Source organism: Candoia aspera, chromosome 6, assembly GCF_035149785.1.
Source record: "Candoia aspera isolate rCanAsp1 chromosome 6, rCanAsp1.hap2, whole genome shotgun sequence".
NCBI classification, from domain to species: Eukaryota; Metazoa; Chordata; class Lepidosauria; order Squamata; family Boidae; genus Candoia; species Candoia aspera.
The window spans coordinates 76317593-76341932 of NC_086158.1; the positions used below are offsets into that span (position 1 = coordinate 76317593).

Here is a 24340-nt window from a genome sequence, read left to right on the forward strand (position 1 = left end):
TGGAGCGAGAATTGCCAGATGTACAAGCTGGGTTTAAAAAAGGCAGAGGAACTAGAGACCAAATTGCCAATATCCGCTGGATAATGGAAAAAGCCAGGGAGTTTCAGAAAAACGTCTATTTCTGTTTTATTGACTATTCTAAAGCCTTTGACTGTGTGGACCATAACAAATTGTGGCAAGTTCTTAGCAGTATGGGGATACCAAGTCATCTTGTCTGCCTCCTGAAGAATCTGTATAACGACCAAGTAGCAACAGTAAGAACAGACCACGGAACAACGGACTGGTTTAAGATTGGGAAAGGAGTACGGCAGGGCTGTATACTCTCACCCTACCTATTCAACTTGTATGCAGAACACATCATGCGACAAGCTGGCCTTGAGGAATCCAAGGCTGGAGTTCAAATCTCTGGAAGAAACATTAACAATCTCAGATATGCAGATGATACCACTTTGATGGCTGAAAGTGAAGAGGAACTGAGGAGCCTTATGATGAATGTGAAAGAAGAAAGTGCAAAAGCTGGTTTGCAGCTAAACCTCAAAAAAACCAAGATTATGGCAACCAGCTTGATTGATAACTGGCAAATAGAGGGAGAAAATGTAGAAGCAGTGAAAGACTTTGTATTCCTAGGTGCAAAGATTACTGCAGATGCTGACTGCAGTCAGGAAATCAGAAGACGCTTAATCCTTGGGAGAAGAGCAATGACCAATCTCGATAAAATAGTTAAGAGCAGAGACATCACACTGACAACAAAGGCCCGCATAGTTAAAGCAATGGTGTTCCCCGTAGTAACATATGGCTGCGAGAGCTGGACCATAAGGAAGGCTGAGAGAAGGAAGATCGATGCTTTTGAACTGTGGTGTTGGAGGAAAATTCTGAGAGTGCCTTGGACTGCAAGAAGATCAAACCAGTCCATCCTCCAGGAAATAAAGCCAGACTGCTCACTTGATGGAATGATATTAAAGGCCAAACTGAAATACTTTGGCCACATAATGAGAAGACAGGACACCCTGGAGAAGATGCTGATGCTGGGGAGAGTGGAGGGCAAAAGGAAGAGGGGCCGACCAAGGGCAAGATGGATGGATGATATTCTAGAGGTGACGGACTCGTCCCTGGGGGAGCTGGGGGTGTTGACGACCGACAGGAAGCTCTGGCGTGGGCTGGTCCATGAAGTCACGAAGAGTCGGAAGCGACTAAACGAATAAACAACAACAACAAAAATAAATTAAAATAGAGAGTCCATTTGGTCTAGTGGTTAAGGCGCTGGGCTAGAAACCAGGAGACCGAGAGTTCTAGTCCTGCCTTGGGCATGAAAGCCAGCTGGGTGATCTTGGGCAGTCACTCTCTCTCAGCCCAACTCACCTCACAGGGTTGTTGTTGCAGGGGAAATAGGAGGAGAAAGGAGTGTTAGGTACATTCGCTGCCTTGAGTCGTTTATAATAATAATAAATGCGGGATAGAAAATAAATAAATAAATAAATAAATAAATAATAATAAAGTTGCTTTTGGTTGACTCTAATGGTCTATCATAGCCTCGTGAGGCGCAGAGGGGTAGGCGGCAGTATTGCAACCGAAACTCTCCGTATGACCCAAGTTCGATCCCAGCAGAAGCTGGAGTCTCTCTCAGGTAGCCGGCTCAGGCCGACTCAGCCGTCCATCCTTCTGAGGTTGGTAAAATGAGTACCCAGCTTGCTGGGGAAGGTGACGGCTGGGGAAGGCAATGGCAAACCACCCTGCTATAGTCTGCCAAGAGAACGTCGCAAAAGCAGCATCCCCCCAAAGGGTCAGACATGACAAGGAGCTTGCACAGGGGACCTTTCATCAATGGTCTATCAGGCACCTGAAAATCCAAACAACAATAAACCACATATTTCATGGCAGAAAAATTGCTGGGGTGCAAAATAAAGCCATTCACATCAAACTCTCTGCCAAGCCTTTTATTGTGCACATTATTTGATGTGTACAGCCCCCCACCCTATCCCACCAGCAGTATTACCAGTACTAGAACCAACATTATGAATCATATTATGTGACATGCATGCAACTCTGTGTGTGCCTTCCAGCAGCTGCAGAACTAATCCATCATTACCTTCCCATTTAAGACTTTCATGGCTTCCACAGCATCTTCTCGGTTATTAAAGTGCACAAATGCATAGTCTCTAATTTTCTTCACACGTTCCACTGAACCTGTAGAAGAGATTTGGAGAATAGATCTGTCATGCATCGTGGTCTAGTAAAAAGCATGTCCTTACGTATGCTCTGTCTTTGAGTTTGGATCTTGCACTTTAATTTTAAATTATGATTTTTCTACTGCATATGATTAAATCCTGGCAATATAAACCAAGAACCAGAATTGCTCTGTTTGAATGTCTACTAGTTTAGAGGTTTTGTGCTTTCCCCCCCTTTTGGTATATTTAGCAGTTGCTGCATCCAGAAGGGAATCTCCTCCTATGTATCCTGTTCTGCCTAGCAAGAAGGATCATGGCTTCATACAGAATCCTGATACATATAAAGCAATTTCTGTACATGTCACTGATAGGCAACCTTTTTTCTTCTGGAAGTCACACTTCATCTTTTTGCCTACAAGCATAGGAAAAACAGCCCATGAGGTTGTGACATAATTAGAGAAGGCTGAGCACAAATTTTTGACCTCTTTTTTCATGTTTTTCCTTTTTAGCTTTGGGGTATGTGTTAAAAATGAAAATGTCGAACAGGGATTTTTTCCCCTTAAACATCTCCCTCCAAATGGGTAAACAATGCCGTTTTAGGGGGACTGAAGATGTTAAATGGTATTTCTGATGCCTTAAACCTTTGCAAGTCTTAAAAGGCTTCTAGCATCTCCAAAACAAATTCCCTGGTCAAAAATGTTCAGCCTTGACCATTCTGAAGTTTGGATTCTATGGGATGCTTATGGGGACCTTGGGATTGGCCCATGTAGTCAGCAAGCTCTGGATGCCTACACTGGCTTCTGTGATTCTCAGTGATCTGAGTCTTAAGGAAGGCCAGGGCTTAATGTAAAAAAACATTTACATTCTATCTAACTGATAAACATTTTAATAGTATACCCACATTATAAGATAAAAAGAAGAGATACATGGAGTGAGGACTCCAAGCTTTGCAGAAGTGTGCTGAGAAATGGCCTCAGTGGATGCCTAATGATGTCAGCATCTTGACACCAGCCCAGAATTAAATATTTGCTGGATTAGAGTTTACTATTAAATCCTGAAGCTTAAAGGAGGTTAGCAAGCCATATAAATAACAATTTCACACTGAATTATTGTATATATATCTCCAGCAAAACTGAAGATAAAACCAAAAACTTTTGAGAGTAGCTCAAGTGCATAGCTTTCTAAAACAGGGTATCAAAATTCTCTTGTATTTCTGCTTCTCTCTGGGACTGTGATGTCAGAATTTGTAGTCTGAATGTGTTGCAGCAAACAGCTGTGCTTAGTTTTAATGATCAAGTATAAGTATTGGCCGATATTTTACTAAATGGTTTAATGACATGATTTTGGAGACTATAGTCTTTTAAAATACCAGTTGAAATATTGGTCTTGTCCTGCAGAAGAATTTAGCTTTCCATCCATGCACCAGTTAGGTTAATTTGATTTTTAGTAGGTTTATTTAATATATTTAAAAGGTTGGTTTAATGATGCTTATAAAATTAGGAAACTAAGTTACAAAAAACCCACAAAAGGCGGTAGGAAAATAATTTAAAAGCAAATAGATCTTGGGTTACACCATTCCCTGGCCATTTACTGTCATCAGTGGCAGGGAGATTCTGATCTTCCAGCTGTAGCCTGCAGATTGCTTGTGGGTGACGATATGGAAGCAGGGCCTTCTCCGTGATGACACCTGCTTTATGGGATGATCTGCCTTCAGTGTGCTATAATTCAACAGTGGTGTATTTTATTAGTTTTTCCATATAGTACCTCTCCTAGTATTTGCCTTTTAAATGGACTTTTAACTTGAAATCCTTTTACAGTGTTGGACATTATTTTTGTAGTTTTATGACGAGAAGTGACATGTGAATATTTTAGTTGAATAAATGAATACACTAAAACAAAATCAGAAATTATGGGGATGACAATCTCTTTTCCCCAAGGATGCATTAAGGAACAATGCTTAAGCCTGATACAGCTCATTACTATAAGGCAGCGTTGTGGCTATCAGGATGTGCAATTGTTTTGTTTCATTCACATAATATTAGGGACCCAGACATAGTTGCATCCCATCTGGAATTCTTCTCCCTCTGTTTTCCCATCACCTTTTTAGTCATTTTTCTTTGCATAAAAAAATCCATTGAAGAGAGAAAGAAGGACTACTGTAGTTATACATTACAGCTTTCTCATAGCACTAGGAACCATTCACTTGAGAGAAACTTGAGTAGTAGCAAAGCTTTATTGATTTCTTAGGTGGTTTAGAAATGTCAGAGCTTTCCTGGCATGTCATGAGCAGGAGAGGCAGAACTGGATGCAATCCATATATTGATGGCAATGAAGTTTAAACCTCCATCTGAGATTGTTTCAGCAGTTCTTGTAGATGTTAAACAGCACGGTGCATAGATCTGAACTCTATATAACAATGGTCAAAGGGACGGGCAAAAATCACCCAACGTAACCACCTTATAATTGCTGGCTTATTCTGTTACTTCTTCTCTTCACCTTTTGAGCAACAACCAATTTGCAGGCAATTTAAGCCTGCTGGCAAAAACTGGCATCTTCCTCCTATCTCCCTTTATTGCCTACCGTAATTCGAAAGACCTCTCGTGCCAGCTATTCATTAAGAAGTACTTGAAAAGTATTGGCATCTGACCTGAAACATTCCAAATACCCTTAACTGCTGAGAAGTTGTTGGTATTCTTCAAGTGTGTAAATACAAGGCAATTCCCTACTTGATGTTTTGAATTCACAACTTTATATGGTCCTGTTGACAGAACACTTCCAACCTCTGCTTCAGAATTCTGAGACTGAATGCAGGACCTCAGAATTAAGGTATATTCAGTAGAGAGAAGTTATTATGGGGGAGCAGCTTCTAACTTAAATGCAGAAATGTTGCAAGATGCAAAAGGAAAGACACACTTTCAACGGGGCCTGAAGTATGTGATCAGGGATCAGCGCTTGGAGATCTGATCAGGGATCAGGTCCCCTTGGTGAAGCAGTGTCACCTGCTGAGTCCCAGGAAGTGTGTCTTCTCTGTCATGGCACCTGCCCTCCAGAAATATGGGAGCCCCGGCCCTGTAGGCTTTTAGGGAGGCCCTAAAGGCCTGCATCTTCCCTCAGGTACTGATGCCAGGATGTTAGTTACGGAGGCTCTGGTGTGTGTATGCAGATTGGATATGATCTGAGATTTGGAGGGCGGGCAGGGGGAAGGCTTGGCTTGGTTTTTGGAGGTTTTTTTAGAGGTTTCATGGATTGGTTGTTTTTATTTTGTTTGCTACCCAGGGTTTCACTGGATATATCTGCAGCCATATGAATTTGATTAATAAATAAAGCACTTGCTGTTTGAAAGTGCTTTTGACCATCTACGCATACAACCCCTCTAGCACAAGTAGATTTCCAAATTATTTGCAGTTGCATGCCTCTGGCTGTGCTAGAGTTCAGTCAGCGAGGAGCTCAACTCGTCTTGCTACTGGGACCTACCCCTGCACCTTTTCATAGTGCAAGAATGTATTTTCAAAATAGTATTTCTGTCGCTCTTTGACCTTTATGAATTGCTGCTCCCAACCCAATTGGGAGAGAATAGTGGCCAAGCTGTCAAGACACGAGGTGGTGGTGAAGCATGTCCAGATGTGAGCGTTCACCAACTTACAACCCTCCAGATACAATAATAATAATAATAATAATAATAATAATAATAATAATAATAATAATAATAATAATAAATTGTGTGCTGCCCAACTCTCAGTCACTCTGGGCCATCTTGGGCCACAATTGTTAAGGATTTTGGGAATTTACAAAAGGATGCTTATTGATTGATAGCTTGATTATCTATTGTTTTTCCAGGAAACTCAAAACAATGCACTGGGTTTTTTATGCATACAACGTGCTGGTGAGGTAGGTTAGTCTGAGAGATTGTATGTGATTGGCATCTCCCACTGAGTGGGGATTTGAATGTGAGAGTCACACTCATCATTTGCTTGGTGCTGTGGCTGGATAATGAACTTCAGTTTTGCATAGCAAAATTATGGTTTGTGAGTCTTAAAGAACAGGTTTAAAAATGGGTTTTGTTCATTTGAGCAAACATTAGTGCTGTTTTAGATCAGATACAATTTTAATTCTGAGCCTGTCTCAGTCCAGATATGTTGGACTACCTATCAGCCACAGTCAGCATGGTCAACTGAAGGTGTAATTTATTTCAACAAATATTGGTCATGGAAAATAAAACAGCTCTTTGACTTGCTTTTAGAGTTTTGACATTCATACAAGTTAAAAATATTTCAACTGGAATTACTGTCTTTCTAGATAAATGCACATTGTAGATTAGTTTATTAAACTTACTAGCTTACTAAAATATTGACCAAGCTTTTATTTTTACCTGGCCTAATGTTGTTGAATTCTTTTTCAATTGTTTCTTCAGTAGTAGATAACATAAGATTTCGCACATAGAGGATTTTAACTGATGACATTGTATCTTCATCAACCTCAACTTCTGGTTCTGCCCAATCTACAGCAATTGGATGCCCCCATAGTTGTATCCGTCCTGCAAAGTAATTGGAATTAAAATAAATATAAAAAGTGAAGGCATCTCTATTGGAGGAGGTAAGAAGATTTTTTGTTGCAGGGATGTATTGGTAAATTGAATTAAGATGTTGTGGACGGCATAGGGCAAGGAATTTTCTTACCACTATAGAAGTGTAGTTTAACTATTAATTTGAGTCTTCCGAGAGTCTATAATATAGTTTGAAACAGTTTTGCTACTGTGATTCCTTCACCTTAGAAAAGCTAGAGAACTGGATTTTTGTGAGTGTGTTGATATTATAATTAGCTTCACATGTCATATTAAAGGAGAGTGTGGTTTCTCTGATTCAGATTTTAGCATGCAGCTCTGTCCCCTGACTGAGACACCAAAATTCAGTGGAAAAATGAGGGTGAATTTTGACAAGATGATTTCAGGCTGTTAGGAGGGCTAGGTGTTTTAAGGATCAGATAGAAACAGCTGGCCTCAAAGAGGCTTCAGCTCTGATTCTGAAGGCCCCCCCAGTGACAACAACAACAACATAAACAGACTGAAAAATTAATCCCTTTTCCATCTGGTGGTTCCTGGATGTCCTCCTGGGGACCTCCAAAGCATCAGGAGACTGTTTTGAGCTCCTGACCCTCTAATTGCCTGCCCCAGCTTACTACGTAGAGCAGCATTTCTCAACCTTGGCAACTTGAAGAGGTGTGGATTTCAACTCCCAGAATTCTGGGAGTTGAAGTCCACACCTCTTCAAGTTGCAAGGCTGAGAAACAGTGGTGTAGAGTAAACTCAACCATTTTAGTTCCTTAATGTTTTAACAATGCTTGTCCTTAATGTCTATTCTAGTGAACCTTCTCTGCTCTCATAAAAACCAAGCAGACTTTAAATCCTTCCTTAGCTGCAGCCAAAGATGTTAAACACCTAGCAAGCTGCCAAGCCATGTTGCAAAGAGGGATGGAGGGACAGACGTTTTCCACTGTCCAAAGTGGGGGATTTTTTTTCCGCCTCAGGTACCAAAATAATTTGGCCAGCCAGGAGAGTTGTGCAGGCTGAGAAGGGAGATAAAAGGTATGTGTGTGTGTGGGGATAACTCTTCGACCTCAGGCTCATGTTTCTTGCATGAAACTTGACAAAAGCACTAGGATTACATCAAGTGCTACTGCACTGAACTAGAGATCAATCTTTGGGCTTTTGCTTTGGGGATAATTCAGAAGGCCTTTTAGCAAGGTCAATAAGTAGCAATTTGCCGCTTTTTCTTGACCCCCCCCCATTGCAGCATGAGGTTGCTTTGGCCACATATTAGGGCATTTTTGTGCCTACCTGGAAGCAGTTTTCGTCTTGCCATGGCTGCTGCTCGATGGCTTCCATATTCCACGAAAGCAAACCCACGGTTTTTTGCCTTATCAGCTGCGCTGGGGTACACAATGACATCAACCACACCATCCGTCACTTTCTGCATCTCGGCTAAAATCTCTTCCCTTTTCTTGGCTTTCGGAATGCCCCCTACAAATAAGCGGCAGTTGTCCACACTGGCGCAAACCCCAAGTAACCGACCATCCCTGTGTGAAAAGAAGAATTCCATCGAGGGGGTGAAACAGACTCAACTCTTTGGAAAATCTTGGTTGAGAATATGATTTAGAGCCTACGCTGTTCTGTCAAATGGTGTGAGCAACATGAATGATCAAATGATCAGTGAATTAGTAAATGTTTTGTTAGCAAAGCAATGCAGCTTCGTGGGAGAAAGAGCTGTTTTAGCACTAGCCCAATGAAAACTTATTCATGCAAATAATCACTGGGTAAATGATAAGAGAACGTTGTACACAGAAACTTATTTTATTTTGTTAAATTAAGAGTACTTCTAGATTGATGGCTCCTAATGCTGTCACAGAATTTTGTTTAACTACAATCTCTCTTCTCTCTTTAAATATATTTCTTGTGCACATAAAAACAAAGGTGGAAGAAATGGTAAGGAACATAAGAAGGTTGTAAATGCAATATTTACAACCTTTAGGGTAGATCTTGCCCTTTCTAGAATTTTTAAAACTAGGTAGGGCAACAGATTTGAGGTCAATCTCTACCCCTGACTTTTTAAAAGCCCTTTCTCACCAATATTAGTACTCCCAACCCACATGCGTATAGGCTTCTTGAACTTGAAATCTGTAGACCTCAGGATTTGATCTGGAGATTTTCACGAACTGATCCTTATGGTAAACTTGTTATATTGTATGTTTTTTTAGACATGAAGATATGGGGTGGTTTGGCTAATAAAGTCCTGTTTGAAGAAAAAGATGGGCTCATTTCATCAGGCAGTTTACTGACAGATGTTGCTTTATTTTGTGTTGTTTTGTTTCCAGAAGGTGACTTCTATAGCAATCATTAGATTTTATTTTAAGAAGACAAAATACAAATCCACTAAATAAAAATAAGCAAACTCAGCTCACCGAATTTCATAATTGTTCAGTTGCCTGACTGCATTCTTTGCCTCTTGTTTGTTGCAGAATGTTACAAAAGCATATCCTCTATTATTTCCATTGAAATCCATCATCATCCGCATCTCATAGATTTTACCGATCTGGAAAAGTCAGGCACAAAGTTCCACAAGCTTTTTTAGAAAAGGAATTGTTTTCTGCACCACAGAGAACTTTGGTCAATTCTGTTGTCCTCACAGTTCTGACTATATGCCTATTTCATACAATTCAATACATGGGGAAAACTGACTTCTGGTGGGGACCAATGGCAGATTGAGCTGCTTTTTTCTGCTGTCTGTGGACTGACCTGTCAGAGTGGGTTTTTTTCTTGGGCTCAGGCAGGCTTCCTTGGAGCCCAGAAGCTTTCTCTGGTTAAGCAGAACCCCAGGAATCACCCCATGTGTTCTCCAGATGGCTGGTCACAGCCAGAAGACTGCAAAACAGCATTTTGCGTTTGACTGGAAAGCCATCGGCTGGGAGGCGGGGCCGTCATCTTCTTCCCAAGCCGCTCTGAAGCCAAAATGGACTTAAAGCTGCCCACCCCATTTCTACAGCACTAAGGTTTTTTTGTTTGAATTTTACCAGAGAGGCTTTCTACAACAAACAAATGCAGAAGCTTTTGGTGACTCTCATTATTTTTGAAAATTATAAACTTGGTAATTTGGCTTTTTATATATAATTTGTTAAATTAAGATTTAACGTTTTTTGTTTTTTTTAATTGCTTTTTTATTAAAGTGATTTTTGAGGAATATAAAACTTCCTCTTCTTCGTTGAATCTGTGGACTGGAGTTCTGATCTATTTGCTTTCATTTTCCTGTGGGAATGCTGTTTGTTATTACTTTTTATTTTCCTGATTGGCCACACCGGAGATAAGAAGGCTGGAGAAAGTGTTCAGTTACAGAGTTAATGACTTTACCTTCCTGAGCACTAGAGGGCACCATAATCCATCTTACTGTTAAGAAATATGGAGGAAATTAATTTGATATTTAATGATCTCTACAATGCTGTTATTCAAGAGTTGGAGCACTTCTCAGAATTTCTGGAGTCCAAATTGTCACAAGAATTGAGAGAAACTGATAAGGCTGAAAACTATCTTAAGAATGAAGTGGCTTCTCCAGAGAAAAAGATGAGAATTGGTGACTTACATTTAAATCGTCAAAGGAAAATTGAGTTGTGGAAAGTTGAAGATAGGAAGGTTGTGTTGCCACCACATCATAATCAAGAAAGAGAATTAAATTCTAGAGTCTGGAAGATTTTGGATGAATATTTGGGTTTTTTTAAAGCAGGTTGTAGAATTTGAAATTGACAAGAAGAAAGCTCTGTACATAATACTGAGATATGTAAATACCTTGGTTTACTTTGAAGTGGGATAACTGTCTAAACGTGTTCATCAGGATGGTTTCTTAAAGGTTTGGATAAATGGTTATGCTGTTTTGAAAATTCTTACATTTTTGGTAAATGCTTAGGTTATTGTTTAAATGTGGCTATCAGGATGGTTTTTTAAGTGTTTAGATAAATGTTTATGCTGTTTGGAGAATTCTTATATTTTTGGTTAATGTTAGTTTAGTTGGAAGATAGGAGCAAATTATAGTGAAGAAGGGTAGTGTTTGTTACTAAATTAGGTTCCAAATTATGTTTGAAGGGTTTTATATGGTTTTCTTTAATTGAGAGGGTAATTTTGTTTTAGAAGGGAATGTAAGAATGAGAATTTAAATGCTTTATAGGAATAATGTTGACTATAATATGAACTGGAGAAAGAGATTGATATTTATGTATATCTTTGTTATAGAAAGTTGGAAGTCAGTTTGTAGTAGTTTGTTTTGTGTTTTTTCACACCTTTTTAGTTTTGTTTCTTTTTCTTTGTAGGCTTCTTTATTTCAATTTTTTTAGTTTTTATATATATTTTGAAAATGCTTTAATAAAGTTTTCTTTAAAAAATACACGGGGAAAACTGTTCTATAGGAATGACAGAAGAGTAAATTTAATAAATTTATCTAACAGGTTACAAGTTTTGGCTTGTCAGATTTTTGCCCCAGCCAAAAGGATGGACCTGACTGGATGTCTCCTAATCCTCAGTATACAGTATATATAGCCTTCTACCCATTGCCACTGACTGAGGGGGTTCTCTTGTTTGTGGTACCAGCCTTTGCTTATACTTTGCTTATAATTGCTTAGGCCTACCAGATCCAGGCTGCCTAAATCTAAACAACCACTAGATGGCACCAAGTAGATTGAAAACTCTAACATTTTGTTGTCATCTAATGGCCATGGAGATGATTGCAGCTCAGATCTGATAGTGCTAAGTAACTCTTCTTGTCAGGGTTTATGAATGCTTCCAATCCTAAAGACAGCCAGAGTTTTGATAAGAGCAAAGCTCTAGTAACAGCAGAACATAGAGTAATCCAGATCAACCATCTTCAGTGACCACTCTCCAGACACACTCCCATCAATTCCAGTTAGAAGCCTGAGGCAATAATTAGCTAAATTATTGAAGTTGTTCCATGTGCTGGAGTGTGGAAGGTTGCTCCAGACATTAAAATGCAGTTAGACACATGGTCCCTGTGACAACATGATCCAATTGCAGTGTTTCTGCTTAGTACTCCTGTTGCTCTATTCCAATTTCCTTCCCCATCCAGTTTTCCTTTTTGTTCCCAAACAACATTAAGCTGGAATTCCATCCTTGCTGAGATGCTGAGCCCACCATAGTCTGCTTTTAGCTTAGCTGATTCTTCGGAGGGGGGCATGTTTTTTTCTTAAGGACCCCCCCCCCCAACTTGTGAATCTGTTCCTATGGGTTAGTGCTGCTATTCTGATTCCATTAAATAGGGCAGTGGGATAATGTAACTAACCGTTTTGTTATATGATACTGCTAAAATGTGCAGATCTCATTCTCTGCTACTCTCACAGACTGCAGATTCAACCAACAGCCATGCTGCTCAATAGAAAATATATTGCACAGTTATTGAGGGCTTGTCATCTTTGCCCCATGGACACATGATCACTTCAGATTTTTATCTTTTCTTTCCCTTTGCTTTTGACCCCTGCCATCACAGCTCGCTTTGTAGGTGTTGCGATCACAAATAATTTTACTTATGTGAATGGCAGCAGTGATGTGAATAAAAGCTGTAAGAATGTTCTTTCAGGACAGAGTTCTAAGAGTGCATGAATTGGGAGCCCATAGCATTGAAATCAGTTGCAGGAAATGGCAAGGGATGATCATATATGAGACACTCATTCCAAAGAGTGATTCGAACTGGAATTGTAACAAATCTACTAATGGCGTAGTGTTTCTGAAGAAGACATTTTGAAAACTCATGATTCCAAGGAGAATCTATAGCCCCGTACTTTTTTCATTCATGAAAGAATTAATACTCTAATTTTAAAAAACAGATATGCCGAAGAAGGAAATATGTGTAAACAAACAACTCATGAATTGCAGATTAAATATATAATAGGGAATAATTGCAAATCCTATATATGCTTGGAATACATTCCACTGAACACAAGGGTGTTGCCTCATAGGTTCAACTTGTAAAATGCACTGAGCTTTAGCAAAAGATCTTCAGTCTTTAGCTTTTGAGGGTGTCACCATTTAAACTGATTGGTTGAAGGAGAAACATCAAAGGAAAACAAAAGGAACATCAGTGCCTTCTTGGAATTGAAGACATTGCTTTGGTGGAGCAATGTACTGAGTATTGAAAACGTTTTCTAGATAGGAATATAAGAATTCCACATCAAATATCAAGTATCCTGGGAATTACTTCCATTCTGACAGCATTTACCTTACCCTGAAGAGTGAGGCTTAAAGACACCCATTTGTCAGGGTCCAAGGAAACCTCTTTATATATCTTATTCATATGTACATTAAGGTAATATTTGAGAAATGTCACATAGGATAAGGGTGAGTACTGAAATAATTAATAAATTCAAGACACATATGACTATTATAATCACTTGGTGCATGAATAAACGAGTTCCTTGGATGCTAATGAAGGAAGGTAAACTTCCTCCATGGAGTTTAAGGTGATGTAAATGATGCATTCTCATGTTAACATCACAGGAACTTTACAAATAATAGCAACCTTACTCAAGGAGGTACATGGCTTAATGGATTTCAAATCTCTCTCTTCTCTTAGTCTCATGCTCACAGTTACGAACACACCCTACTGTCCATGTTACAAAGGATCCAGAAAATTATGGATTTTATTTTAGTTATTTCTGATATGTTTCCTTGGTTGGATCATTACATCTTCTCTGATGCACACCATTTTAGTTTGTGCGCTTATAAATTAACAATTCCTAAATGAATGTGGGTTAGTCAATGTAATACTTTAACCTCCTTAAAGAGTTTCAAAAAGGCTTTGGAAGTATGTAATATCAGTAAATTACATAACAGTAGAGATATTTGTCTAAGCACAGCACTAAATCCTGTGTCATCTTGAAGGTTGTTGTGTCTCCTGAACAATACTTAGAAAGGATAGAGCCATTCGCAAAGGTATTTGAGTAGCCCTTGTAAAATCACTTTTATAGATTACACATGGAGTTCCAAAACAGGATGTTTAACTGGGAATTGCAAATTGGCTAACTCCAGTCAATATTTAGAAGCGGGTCATTTTCTTTGCAATTATTAAAACTGAATGAGATAGAGACAGAGATCTTCCAAATTGCTCAGAGCAGAGCTTTGGCTTTGTAAGAACTGTGTGAAGGATGGTTGAACTGAAAAATAAGATTTGCACATGGCAAGCTAGTGCTCTGTAAAGCCCATCAAGGCTTTGACTATGAGCTTTAGAAAATGTAACATTGGAGTCACTGTGGTAGACAATCTGCATAACATGCAGTGCTGTTCTAGGAAAAAAAATATCCAAAGAAAAGTGTTGCATTCACACACACACACACACACACACGTGCTCTCCAACTTTTCCAGCCACAGGCACTGCACAAAATTGTTCATTTAACTTTACTTGTTTTAGGTATACGTCCTGCCAATAACTTCATTCCTTTAAGCATACACAAGAGAAAAGAAAACCTACTAAATTAAATTATTACTTTTTCACATAACGGTATAAGTTCATCTTCAAAGAGATCTCGGGGAAGTTTTCCAATGAAAATCTCACAGCCTCGTTCTGGTGGTGGTCCATCCCAATCTGGTGGTGGCCCTCCATACTTTCGTTGACCATTTTCCTGAATGGAAGAGAACAAATGATATTTGGAATCGGTATTAATTTCAACATTGCTTGTATCCTTAGGCATATTACTGAATTGTCTTTGTCTAGTTATATCTTTTTCTGCACTCTAACTTTATCCTCTGTTTATTTGCTCCTGGCCCTTTCTTAATTCCATTAGATTTGTTTTAGAACCTGATTACCTCTCAAGTGATTCAGGAACTTACCTAGTTCTGAGAAGGGGATGCATAAAGATGTCTGGATTTGTTTAAGAATGAAGAAGAATTTAGTTCATTTTGTATTTTATTGTCTTATAAATTGCAAATATGTACTTTCTGAATCATTATGCTCAATTAAATGCATACACACACACACACATATATACTGTATGTATGTATGTATGTGTGTGCGTATATATATATATATATGCATATATGCATATTCATTTGCATCTCATAATTTTATGTTTTAATGTATTGCTAGAGGAAGCTGCACACAAAAGTATGAATATTATGTAAAAAGCATTGTCTAAGGAAATATATTAGCACACACCTACAAGTATGTACATTTAGGAGAAATGCGCATGAGAATGCATACAAATTTTTGTGTGGAGTTTAAAGTCATAAACCTGCATGGAAGGCAAGAGAATGAACAGGTGATTAGAAAAATGAGAATCTGAGAGCAATCATCAATGACATGGTTGTCCCACTGCTAAATGCTTGATTCATACTGTTATGTTGAATGCAGGGCTGCAGTGTGAACTGGCAGTTCAACAGAAACACCCTCTCTCAGCCAGATCATGAGAATGGAAATCCATTGGCACTCCTAAAAGTGACTGCATGAGGGCAGGATGACCCATGTGGACACTTGTGAGTGTGTAGCATTTGGTTCTCACTAAAAAAACAAAAGATACTACTTAGGAGAGAACTTCTGGCGAAAGCCATTGAGAAGTGTAGTAGGTATCAATCTTCTTATTTTACTTTCAAATTAGTAACCTAAAGGTCATATTTACGTGACAGGGAAATTCCTACCTGAATCAAACTATATCCTGTGCGCTGAATTAAAGTGCGTAGGGCAGCTTCTTTCTGCATGCCGGTCAATCCATCCCCGGATTTTTTATTTGATTCCATTGTGTGTGATTATCACCAAAAAATCAGGTTAATTAGGAGTGCTCACTGCAATCAAATTTAAGATAAATTAAGTAAATTAAAATATTTTTGTAAAGGAAATTTCCATCCTAGCAATAAGGAAGGTCTTTATAGGAATCACTCAGAGTAATTAGAAAACAGAACGGGAAATCCAACACCTCCAGAAAGGAAAGATATTCACTCTGAGAACCTTCTTACTATAGAAGATTTGTGATGACTTCAAGGCAAGAAATTGTTCAGAAGGTCCACTCCAAAACAACGTATAAAGCTTTTGTAAAGACAATGCTGGGTTTTAGCTTGTGGTATTTGAAACTCATTGTATTCTTTTAAATGATTTTCAAAGTTCTCTGAGTGAAACTTACTACTTTTTTGTGGACAGTGTTTCTCACCCACTTCAGTATTATGTATCAGAATACTTAATCAGACATTTTCCGCTCTTCAGGGTAGTCCAGACAAGAAACTCAAGCCATGAGTACTAAGACTACCTTTACTGTATGGTTCCAGTAACAGAATCTTGCAAGTCCAGAATCACTTCTCCTCTCCTTTACTTTTACTCTCCAGAAAATTAGGGAGGGTTCGTTCTGAAACGCTTCCCACGCCCCTTTTCCTTCAGTGGACTGAAATATCTTTTGCAAGACACTCTTTCCCCGTCTCTCAAGGTTATTCTCACAGACCGTTACAGACACCAAACCTCTTTGATTGTCCATTGCAGTCCTGAACATTGACGAGGTAGACAGTATGATTTTATTATTATCATTATCCACCCTGATGGCAGAATGGTAAGTTATGGTTATGAGATCTGGGCTGTCAAAATGTAGATACCAGGAGTTAAGCTTGATTTGAGAGATCTTTTCATATATAGGAGAGAGAGCCAGTTTGGTCTAGTGGTTAAGGTTCTGGGCTAGAAACCAGGAGTCTGTGAGTTCTAGTTCCACCTTAGGCATGAAAGCCAGCTAGGTGACATTGGGCCAGTCACTTTTTCTCAGCCCAACTCGGTGCAATGTAGACTAGCCTCCTCGTGGTGCATCTCGGGCAATGTGACGGCTAAATAGTCTACACATCTGGCTGCTGGGCCTCACAAGGGTTTCCCAGCAAGAAAAAGCAGCATGAACACTGAACTGCTATGCCATACAATCAATCAATCAATCAATCAATCAATCAAGGAACCTTATTTCAAGCCATTTCACTTCCTGCATATGCAAACATGACATCCTTTTATATTTTAAACTATCTAACAATATATGAAATAGCCCTCAATTCTTTTAATATTTAGATAGTTGCTGGTGAAGGGATTTCTGTTCTAATGCCCATGGAAGAACTGATTGGACAAAAAGCAAATGTACCTTTTCCAAGGCAGTCTAGGCAAGATTCAGACATCCAGCTCACGTTGTCTTCAGAAATTCAGTGAATATATAAAATGGGAAGGGGATTGCACTCAGTGTTTTCCTCACCCATTAGACAAATATTTCTTAAGTATTCAGTAATTGTGATAAATATTTAGAAAATGATACAGCCACCCAATTTGAACCAAGATTCCTTTCCTACGTTTTTCTCTTTAACACCACAAGTTTACTTTTTTTGCAAATAGTATCATTTGCATCTGTCTAGGTCTTTCCACCCTTATTTTAAAGGCCTTTTAAAATTAAATTTTGCACCCAAAATTGACCAAGGAGCTCTAGTACTAGAAGATGAAGTTAGATCAGCACTCTGATCACTACCAAGTTGGAAGGCTCCGTGAACGGACAGAAATATGGCAAGCGACAGAAAAAGAATAAGTAAAGATTCTAACCAAACTATTGCCAGCAAATCTGGGGAATGAAACATTAGCCAATAGATTGGAAGAGTCTACTTATCAGTGCCAAAGGAACTGTACAATAGTTTAACAGGGTGTGCAAACTATTGTACAGTATCCTTAATTTCATGAGCTAGCAAAGGATACTTAGGATTATCCAATACAGTCTAGAGTCCTGCATGGAAAGGGAGATGCCATTTGGAAAAGCCAAGGAATGCAACGCATTATTGTTTTTTTTTCCCTGTGAGAATCTATAGAAGTGAAAGTTGGTCTTTGAAGAAACAGGATAAAAAGAATATTGGAGGTGGTGTTGGAGAAGACTCCTGAGAACACCACAGATAGCCAAGAAAACAAACAAACAAACAAACAGATAATTGAACAAATTAACCCAGAGTTGTCACGAGGCACAAATGACCAGGGTCAAATTATCATAGTTTGGACCCATTATGTGAAGACCTAGCTCTCTGAAGAAAGCTCTAAGGCTGGGAACGGTGAAGGAAAGAGAAGAAAAGAACGATCAGCAGCAACTTGGATGGACTTGATTACAGCAACAATGTAATTGTTGGACCTGAAAGACCAGACTTGGGGCAGATCATCCTGAAGAGTCTGATGTAGATTTTAGACAGCATTGCCCAGTGCCATTCAACAAGAGAATTTTGCCAATAGCTTGTGCTGTCCCTCCCCTGTCATTAACTTGGCAGTTGGCTTTTCAGATATGATGTGACTTTTACCCACTTTTGCTATGAGGAGTACAACTCTGAATGAAGTTTTCATTCCTTCTCCAACCTTGGCCACAAAAGTCATTGCTTTCCAACTTTGCTCTTATTCTGAAAACAGAAAAAAGCCTCTTTTGATTTATTGATTAGTACACTGTACTTTGTTTGAAAATGCTGCAAAAGGGATTCATGGCATCTTTCTAAGCATAGAATGTGCAAAAAGCAAGCAGTGAGTGGATTTCCAGCCCGACGAATCCCCGTTTTTAAATATTCACCATTGTATTTACTTTTGGAATTGTTTGTGAAAGAGCATAGTTTGCTTCACAAAGCACATGACTCACAGTTGGTAACTACATTCGATACCTGTTCACCACTGCTTTTAGCTTCACCTGAGCACAGCACCTCTCTGGAATTCATCAGAGGAACCCAACCCTTTTCAAGTTTTCATATGAGCCTGGAGAAAAGATGCCACAGATTTTTAAAGTTTCTAGTCTAGAGGGACGCTCTCCATCGTTTCCCTCTAAATTGCCAAGTGGAGAAAAAGGGAGAAGTGAATTACTTTCCTGATACTATCTCTCTGAAAATTCTCAGGTTCCTTAGCTGTGGCCATCTTCACAACCACTTTTATGAAGAATGTATGCCATGTTCATAAGCACACATTCATTTTTAAAGAACACCTGAAAACTAGATTCTTCATTCTTGCACAAATCCTTCTGCATCTATTAATTTGAAGTGGTAGGTACAAATTTTATCTAGTCATGCTCCAAAGTATCTCTCCAAAGTAGAGCCTCGTGTGGCGCAGAGTGGTAGGCGGCAGTATTGCAACCGAAACTCTCCCCACGACCCGAGTTCAATCCCAGCGGAAGCTGGAGTCTCTCTCAGGTAGCCGGCTCAGGCTGACTCAGCCGTCCATCCTTCCAAGGTCAGTAAAATGAGTACCCAGCTTGCTGGGGAAGATGACGGCTGGGGAAGGCAACGGCAAACCACCCTGCTATAGTCTGCCAAGAGAACGTCGCAAAAGCAGCATCCCCCCAAAGGGTCAGACATGACAAGGAGCTTGCACAGGGGACCTTTCACCTTTTTTTTTTCATATGCTCCAAAGTAGATTTCAGCAGCTCCTTTAAATAAGAATTTTTAATCAAAGACAAAACAGAACAGAACCACTATGCCTATTCATTTCAACATTGGCTAGATTAATAATTGGCTATCTATACAAATTTCGTCCAGTTATCTGTCAAAAATAATAAAAAATAGCCACGTATCTACTTTCACTTATTCCAAATTGAGATACACATTCAGTAGAACACCCCTCTCCCCACAGTCAAGGTGAATTCAGTCAGATTCCTAATTGCTGACTTGGATCCTGAACCAAACTACTGTATATAGGCACATATTTGATAATTAGTAATCAGTGAACTTTACTTTCTGCCCTACAGAGGTCATTTTGACCAGTGAACCTGGCCAAGACTTGTCAGAATATTTTCCCCCCCTCAAAATTAAACAAGGCAGGGCTGAGAGAGGCAAAACTGAAATATTTGGCCACATAATTTGAAGACAGGACACCCTGGAGAAGATGCTGATGCTAGGGAGAGTGGAAGGCAAAAGGAAGAGGGGCCGACCAAGGGCAAGATGGATGGATGATATTCTAGAGGTGACGGACTCGTCTCTGGGGGAGCTGGGGGTGTTGACGACCGACAGGAAGCTCTGGCGTGGGCTGGTCCATGAAGTCACGAAGAGTCGGAAGCGACTAAACAAATACACAACAAAGGGCTGAGAGAACTGGCAGAAAATTAGCTAGTGTGGAGGTCTCTTCTTACTAGCAGAACCCTTCTATGTATGATTCCACAGACAGGAAATTCTCACTTCAGAATTGTTTTTCAGCTGAAGTCACCTGCTCCATTTTGGCATTATTACTAACAGCAGTGTTGGATTACAAATAGTTCTCATTTAGCAACTGTTCACTGTGATGTTGGTAATGAAAAAGTAACTTTATGACCAATTCTCAAATTTATGACCTTTGAGGGTCTGTAAAGCAAAGGAAAGCTGAAGTGAGATCATAAGCATAATCACAGCTTCACTTAGCGCTTCACATAATGACCGTGTTGCGGGTTGCTAAACAAGGACTACCTGTACTCCAGAGCTCTAACTAGGTTATTTGATCATTCGTATATGCAAACTAGTACCTTGTGTTATAGCCTTCAGTGAAGCAGATGGGTCCATCATAGGCAAAGCTGTTGGTTCCCACTACCAGGTATAATTTTGAAGTCCTTTCTGGAAGTGTTTTGGAGAAATGAAGATCTTTTCAATTCTACAGATGGAAGGCTCACCTCTGTTGGTAGACATTTCTGTAAGGGGTTCTAAGGGTTGGAAGGAATAAAATGGCACTCCCATAAAACCTACAAATTTTTGGAGATATGCTGATATGCTGTAGGATTATACCCTCACTGTAAGATTGCCCAAGACTGGGGGGCAGGAAGTATATTTGCTTCTAATATGGTTAAATTTGGGCAGCAATTTCACTTTGTGACCTTTTATAGAATGAGTATTATCTACTATCAGAATACTAAAAAGATCTCATTTCCTGATTCTATTACAGCTTCAAACTATCAGTGCAGTTTCAAAAAGAAAATAATTATATTGGCCAGTTCAACCTGCATCATATTTTCATTCCCATTCAAAAGCAGTTTCAGAATGTGGGCTTTCAGTATTACTTCTTTTCGCCTAGACTTTTAAATCCTCCTTTTAAACGTAATTTTGATGTAGACATAATCACTTCATAGAAATAAAGTTTTTTAAAAGTAGTAGAATAAAAACTGCCTTAGTGTCTAGAAAGCCGTTCAATTTCCTCTTCCAGAAATGAATGAGTTTTAAACAGCAGTGGAAGCCAGATAATACACATCAATGAATCTGAATGACATTGCAAATATAGCATCCTTTGGATCAACAAGAGAAAGAGAAGCCCTACAGATTTTGTTAAATCATCTGAAGAATAATTTCCCTAAATTTGATAGCTGCAGCCTTTTTTTCTGAACCAAGGTTGAAGAAACGTCCCTCTCATCAGGTTTAAAAAAGTTTCTCTTCAAATAGAGCAGAGTTTCTCAACCTTGGCAACTTTAAGATGTGTGGACTTCAACTCCCAGAATTCATGCTGGCTGGGGAATTCTGGGAGTTGAAATCCACACATCTTAAAGTTGCCAAGATTGAGAAGCACTGAAATAGAGAGTAAGACTAATTTTTCATGCTGTATATTTCAGCACAGAACTCCAGTCCTGGTATGCTTCTTGAGCAGAAGGAAATTCTCTATGGAGCTCAGGTGACTTCTCTCATCCATATAAAGTCTAAAATGAACTTCAAGACTGGATAGAGACAGGACCTGAGGCCTTTTTGATCTATAACCATCACTCTATCCATTACAGTGTCATATACCAATATGAAACACTTTCCAAAATAAAATTTAAAAATTTCTGCCAGTGTTGTTGTTGTTGTTAGTTGCCGTCAGGTCATTTACAACTCATGGTGACCCTATATATAACAGAACGAAATGCTTGTGCCATACGCCTGACTGTTCCAGTGTTTGCTTCCATTGTTGCTCTAATTGTATCAATCCATTGCACTGAAGGTCTTCCTCTTTTCTGCTGGCCCTCAACCAGAATGTTCCCTAGAGGCGAAGATAACTGAGCTTAGACTCTCATACTTTGGGCACTTCGTCAGGAAAGACCGATCGCTGTCAGTGTTCTAGTTCCTTCCAATTGGCAGTAGATGGATTTTCTTGACAATACCAGAGAGCTGTTTTTTAAGGACGCTCTGCACATAATTTTGCACATAACAGAGTTTTCTTCATACTATTTTCTTTAAAAAATTATTATGCTGTGATATTATACAATAGTGGGAAATAGTTAAATATATATTTATTTACTATAATATCTTGATCCTTGAAGCTCTTACCTGTGAGCGTGTAATTGGTCAACAGTGCATTCTCATTTTGATGGCTACTTTCCATAACTTTGGTGAGAGTATTTACAATATTTCACTATTATATACCAAGTAGGTCTATCTTCCTTCCCCCACCCCATCTCACTGCCACCTTTGCTGACATGTTTGTCTTCCTCTTCATTGCAGAGTGAAATCATGGAATTTCTTAATCTGATGGAAAGTCAGGTTTCCACTGGATTACTTTCCCACCAGCTGTGCTTTGCCTCCTGAGGTTGCCTGTTAGCAGTACTCTCATGAAGCTTAGTTACGGTTTCCATGAATAAGATAAGAAAAAAAAATGATGTTTGTCTTTTGTGGATCAATAGAGCAACTCACTTGAAAATACTGAGTTGCCAGAGACACTTATAACAAAGCCATATTGAAACGGTAACCTCTGCGTTTGAAAAATAACGTAAAATTGCTGAATGTGCAGCAAAAATGCTACAGTTTACAGCTCCGGACACTTTGATTTTCGTGCTATGTTCACTTCAAAATGACTAAAATATCATATTTTTAAAAATGAAGTCAAAGTAACAGTCAACGTACAAGTATAAAACATGACATGGTAAATGAGTTATAATTATGTACTGGTGAGTTGAGGGAAGAAGTAATCCATAGTACCCAAAAGCAACATTAATACAAAATATATGAATTCCTTCACCACATTCTCACATACAAATATATATCAAACTTTCAGTATGTGCAACTATTATTATAATGGTTCCGCCTACACTGTGTAAATATTTTTACTGCCTTTTAAACCTTACTCTCAAACATAAACAGAATACACCATTGTCAGAAAAAGGACTTCCTCTGCTGGAAAATACACTTATAATTCAGCTGGACAATAAAAGGCTTTGGCTGAGCAGAGACATTGTCTTTATAATTTATGGCCATTGCCATGATCTGCCTGCTATAATTCTCACAACAGAATATTTGGCATTCTCTAGTTTTATTTCTTCCCCATATTTTGAAAGAATATCAGTCTACATGGGGAGAGCACAGTGTGAGTAGGCTGTCCCATGTAGGGGGTCACTGTGCAGTGGAGACTTCTATGTCTATCGTGCAACTGAGAATCCTGGAAAATTAGCTTTTCCATAGGGCGTAAAAATTCCATGAACAGATGAGAGATGAGAGCAAGGACAGGGGAGCAGACCTACAAAGAGTACCCTCTTCTACTTTCTCACGTACAGCATTTCATATTTTAAAAACGAATGAAGAGGACACCAGTACAGATAGGTTTGCTGTTACTAAGCTACTTTACATTGAACAGTGACATGTAGATTATTTAATGTGGACCCTTTTGTCTGATTGTTACGACTGTTTAGTGACACTTAGCTGGGTATTTCATACCCTAAGAACACCTCTGTAAATCCAAAAAAAACCTATGCTGGCAGAATCATCTAAACCTAAGCCTTAGATAAGCAAATGAGCTGCTGCTTGAAAATAAGTATGTATGAAAATGAATGGCTGTTTCGTAAAGGAAAAATTAAGACACATATAATGATTAGCCACAGCAAGTTGTGCTTTAACAAATCTAAAATGAATTGCAGAATTGGAGGGACTAGAATACTTCTTTTTAAGGTCTTTTTAAAAAAATAAATGAAAACGATATATTGTTGGTTGGCTGTTTCATTACTGTTCATATAAACCTGTAATGAATGTCTCATTCCACTGATAAAGAGATAGAAATAATCTATATTTCTTTATAATTAATGTAAATAATAATAGGAAAAGGTACTGTAGCTTTTTACTAACTGAATCCCATGACTCCTTCAGCAACTGTCCACCTTGAAAATCAGGAAAAACAACATTGAGTTGCCTGTGATACTAACATTACAGAACAACACATGAGGAATTTCCCATTTCTCTTCTGGCTGATAATAACCTTAGGAGGTACAGACTCCAAAGACTGGATTTTGACATTTGAAAACCTCTCTAGTTCAGAAAATGCCAAGATTAAGATCTTCTCTACAGACTCTAATAACAGACAATACAATACATTAATCAACTAAAATGCTATACGCTATTGTTAAAAATAACACCCCACCCTATGGTGGAGAATGGCATACACCATACCTGAGCAATTTCAGAGACCACCACCTAGAAAGGTCCTCCTTGATTATGTCGAACTTGCAACGTGTCACTCTGGTTATTCTCTAATCATTATATCAAGCTCCAAAGGTTCAGCAAACCCCCAGTTGGTTTACAGTTCTGTAGGTTAAACTTTAACTGGCCTATCTCTCTGCTCCGTGCAGCCCTTTGACCAGATAGCTAGGTCACTGCAGCTCATTGTCTGCAAAAACTACATATGTTTACAAAATCCACAAGACACAAGTCAATAGCGGACCTGAATAAATGTCCATGAGGTGAGAAGGATATCATTTAAAAATTGGTCAGCTAG

General features: G+C 38.9%; 1 protein-coding gene across 6 annotated transcripts in view; it reads right to left on the reverse strand.

Moving 5' to 3' along the window:
- A1CF (APOBEC1 complementation factor) overlaps nucleotides 1-24098 on the reverse strand; it is an 81275-nt gene extending 57177 nt beyond the window's left edge. For 5 of the 6 annotated variants that reach the window (XM_063307457.1, XM_063307454.1, XM_063307453.1 and 2 more), the window contains exons 1-7: nucleotides 24016-24098; nucleotides 15340-15483; nucleotides 14193-14327; nucleotides 9120-9250; nucleotides 7999-8237; nucleotides 6535-6699; nucleotides 2087-2184 (exon numbers count right to left, since the gene is read on the reverse strand). In XM_063307457.1, the coding sequence (XP_063163527.1) occupies nucleotides 2087-2184; nucleotides 6535-6699; nucleotides 7999-8237; nucleotides 9120-9250; nucleotides 14193-14327; nucleotides 15340-15438 (867 nt within the window). In that variant the 5' untranslated portion in view covers nucleotides 15439-15483; nucleotides 24016-24098. The remainder of the gene's footprint in view (nucleotides 1-2086; nucleotides 2185-6534; nucleotides 6700-7998; nucleotides 8238-9119; nucleotides 9251-14192; nucleotides 14328-15339; nucleotides 15484-24015) is intronic. The other variant, XM_063307459.1, reaches the window with a different exon arrangement.
- Nucleotides 24099-24340: the final 242 nt, after the last annotated feature.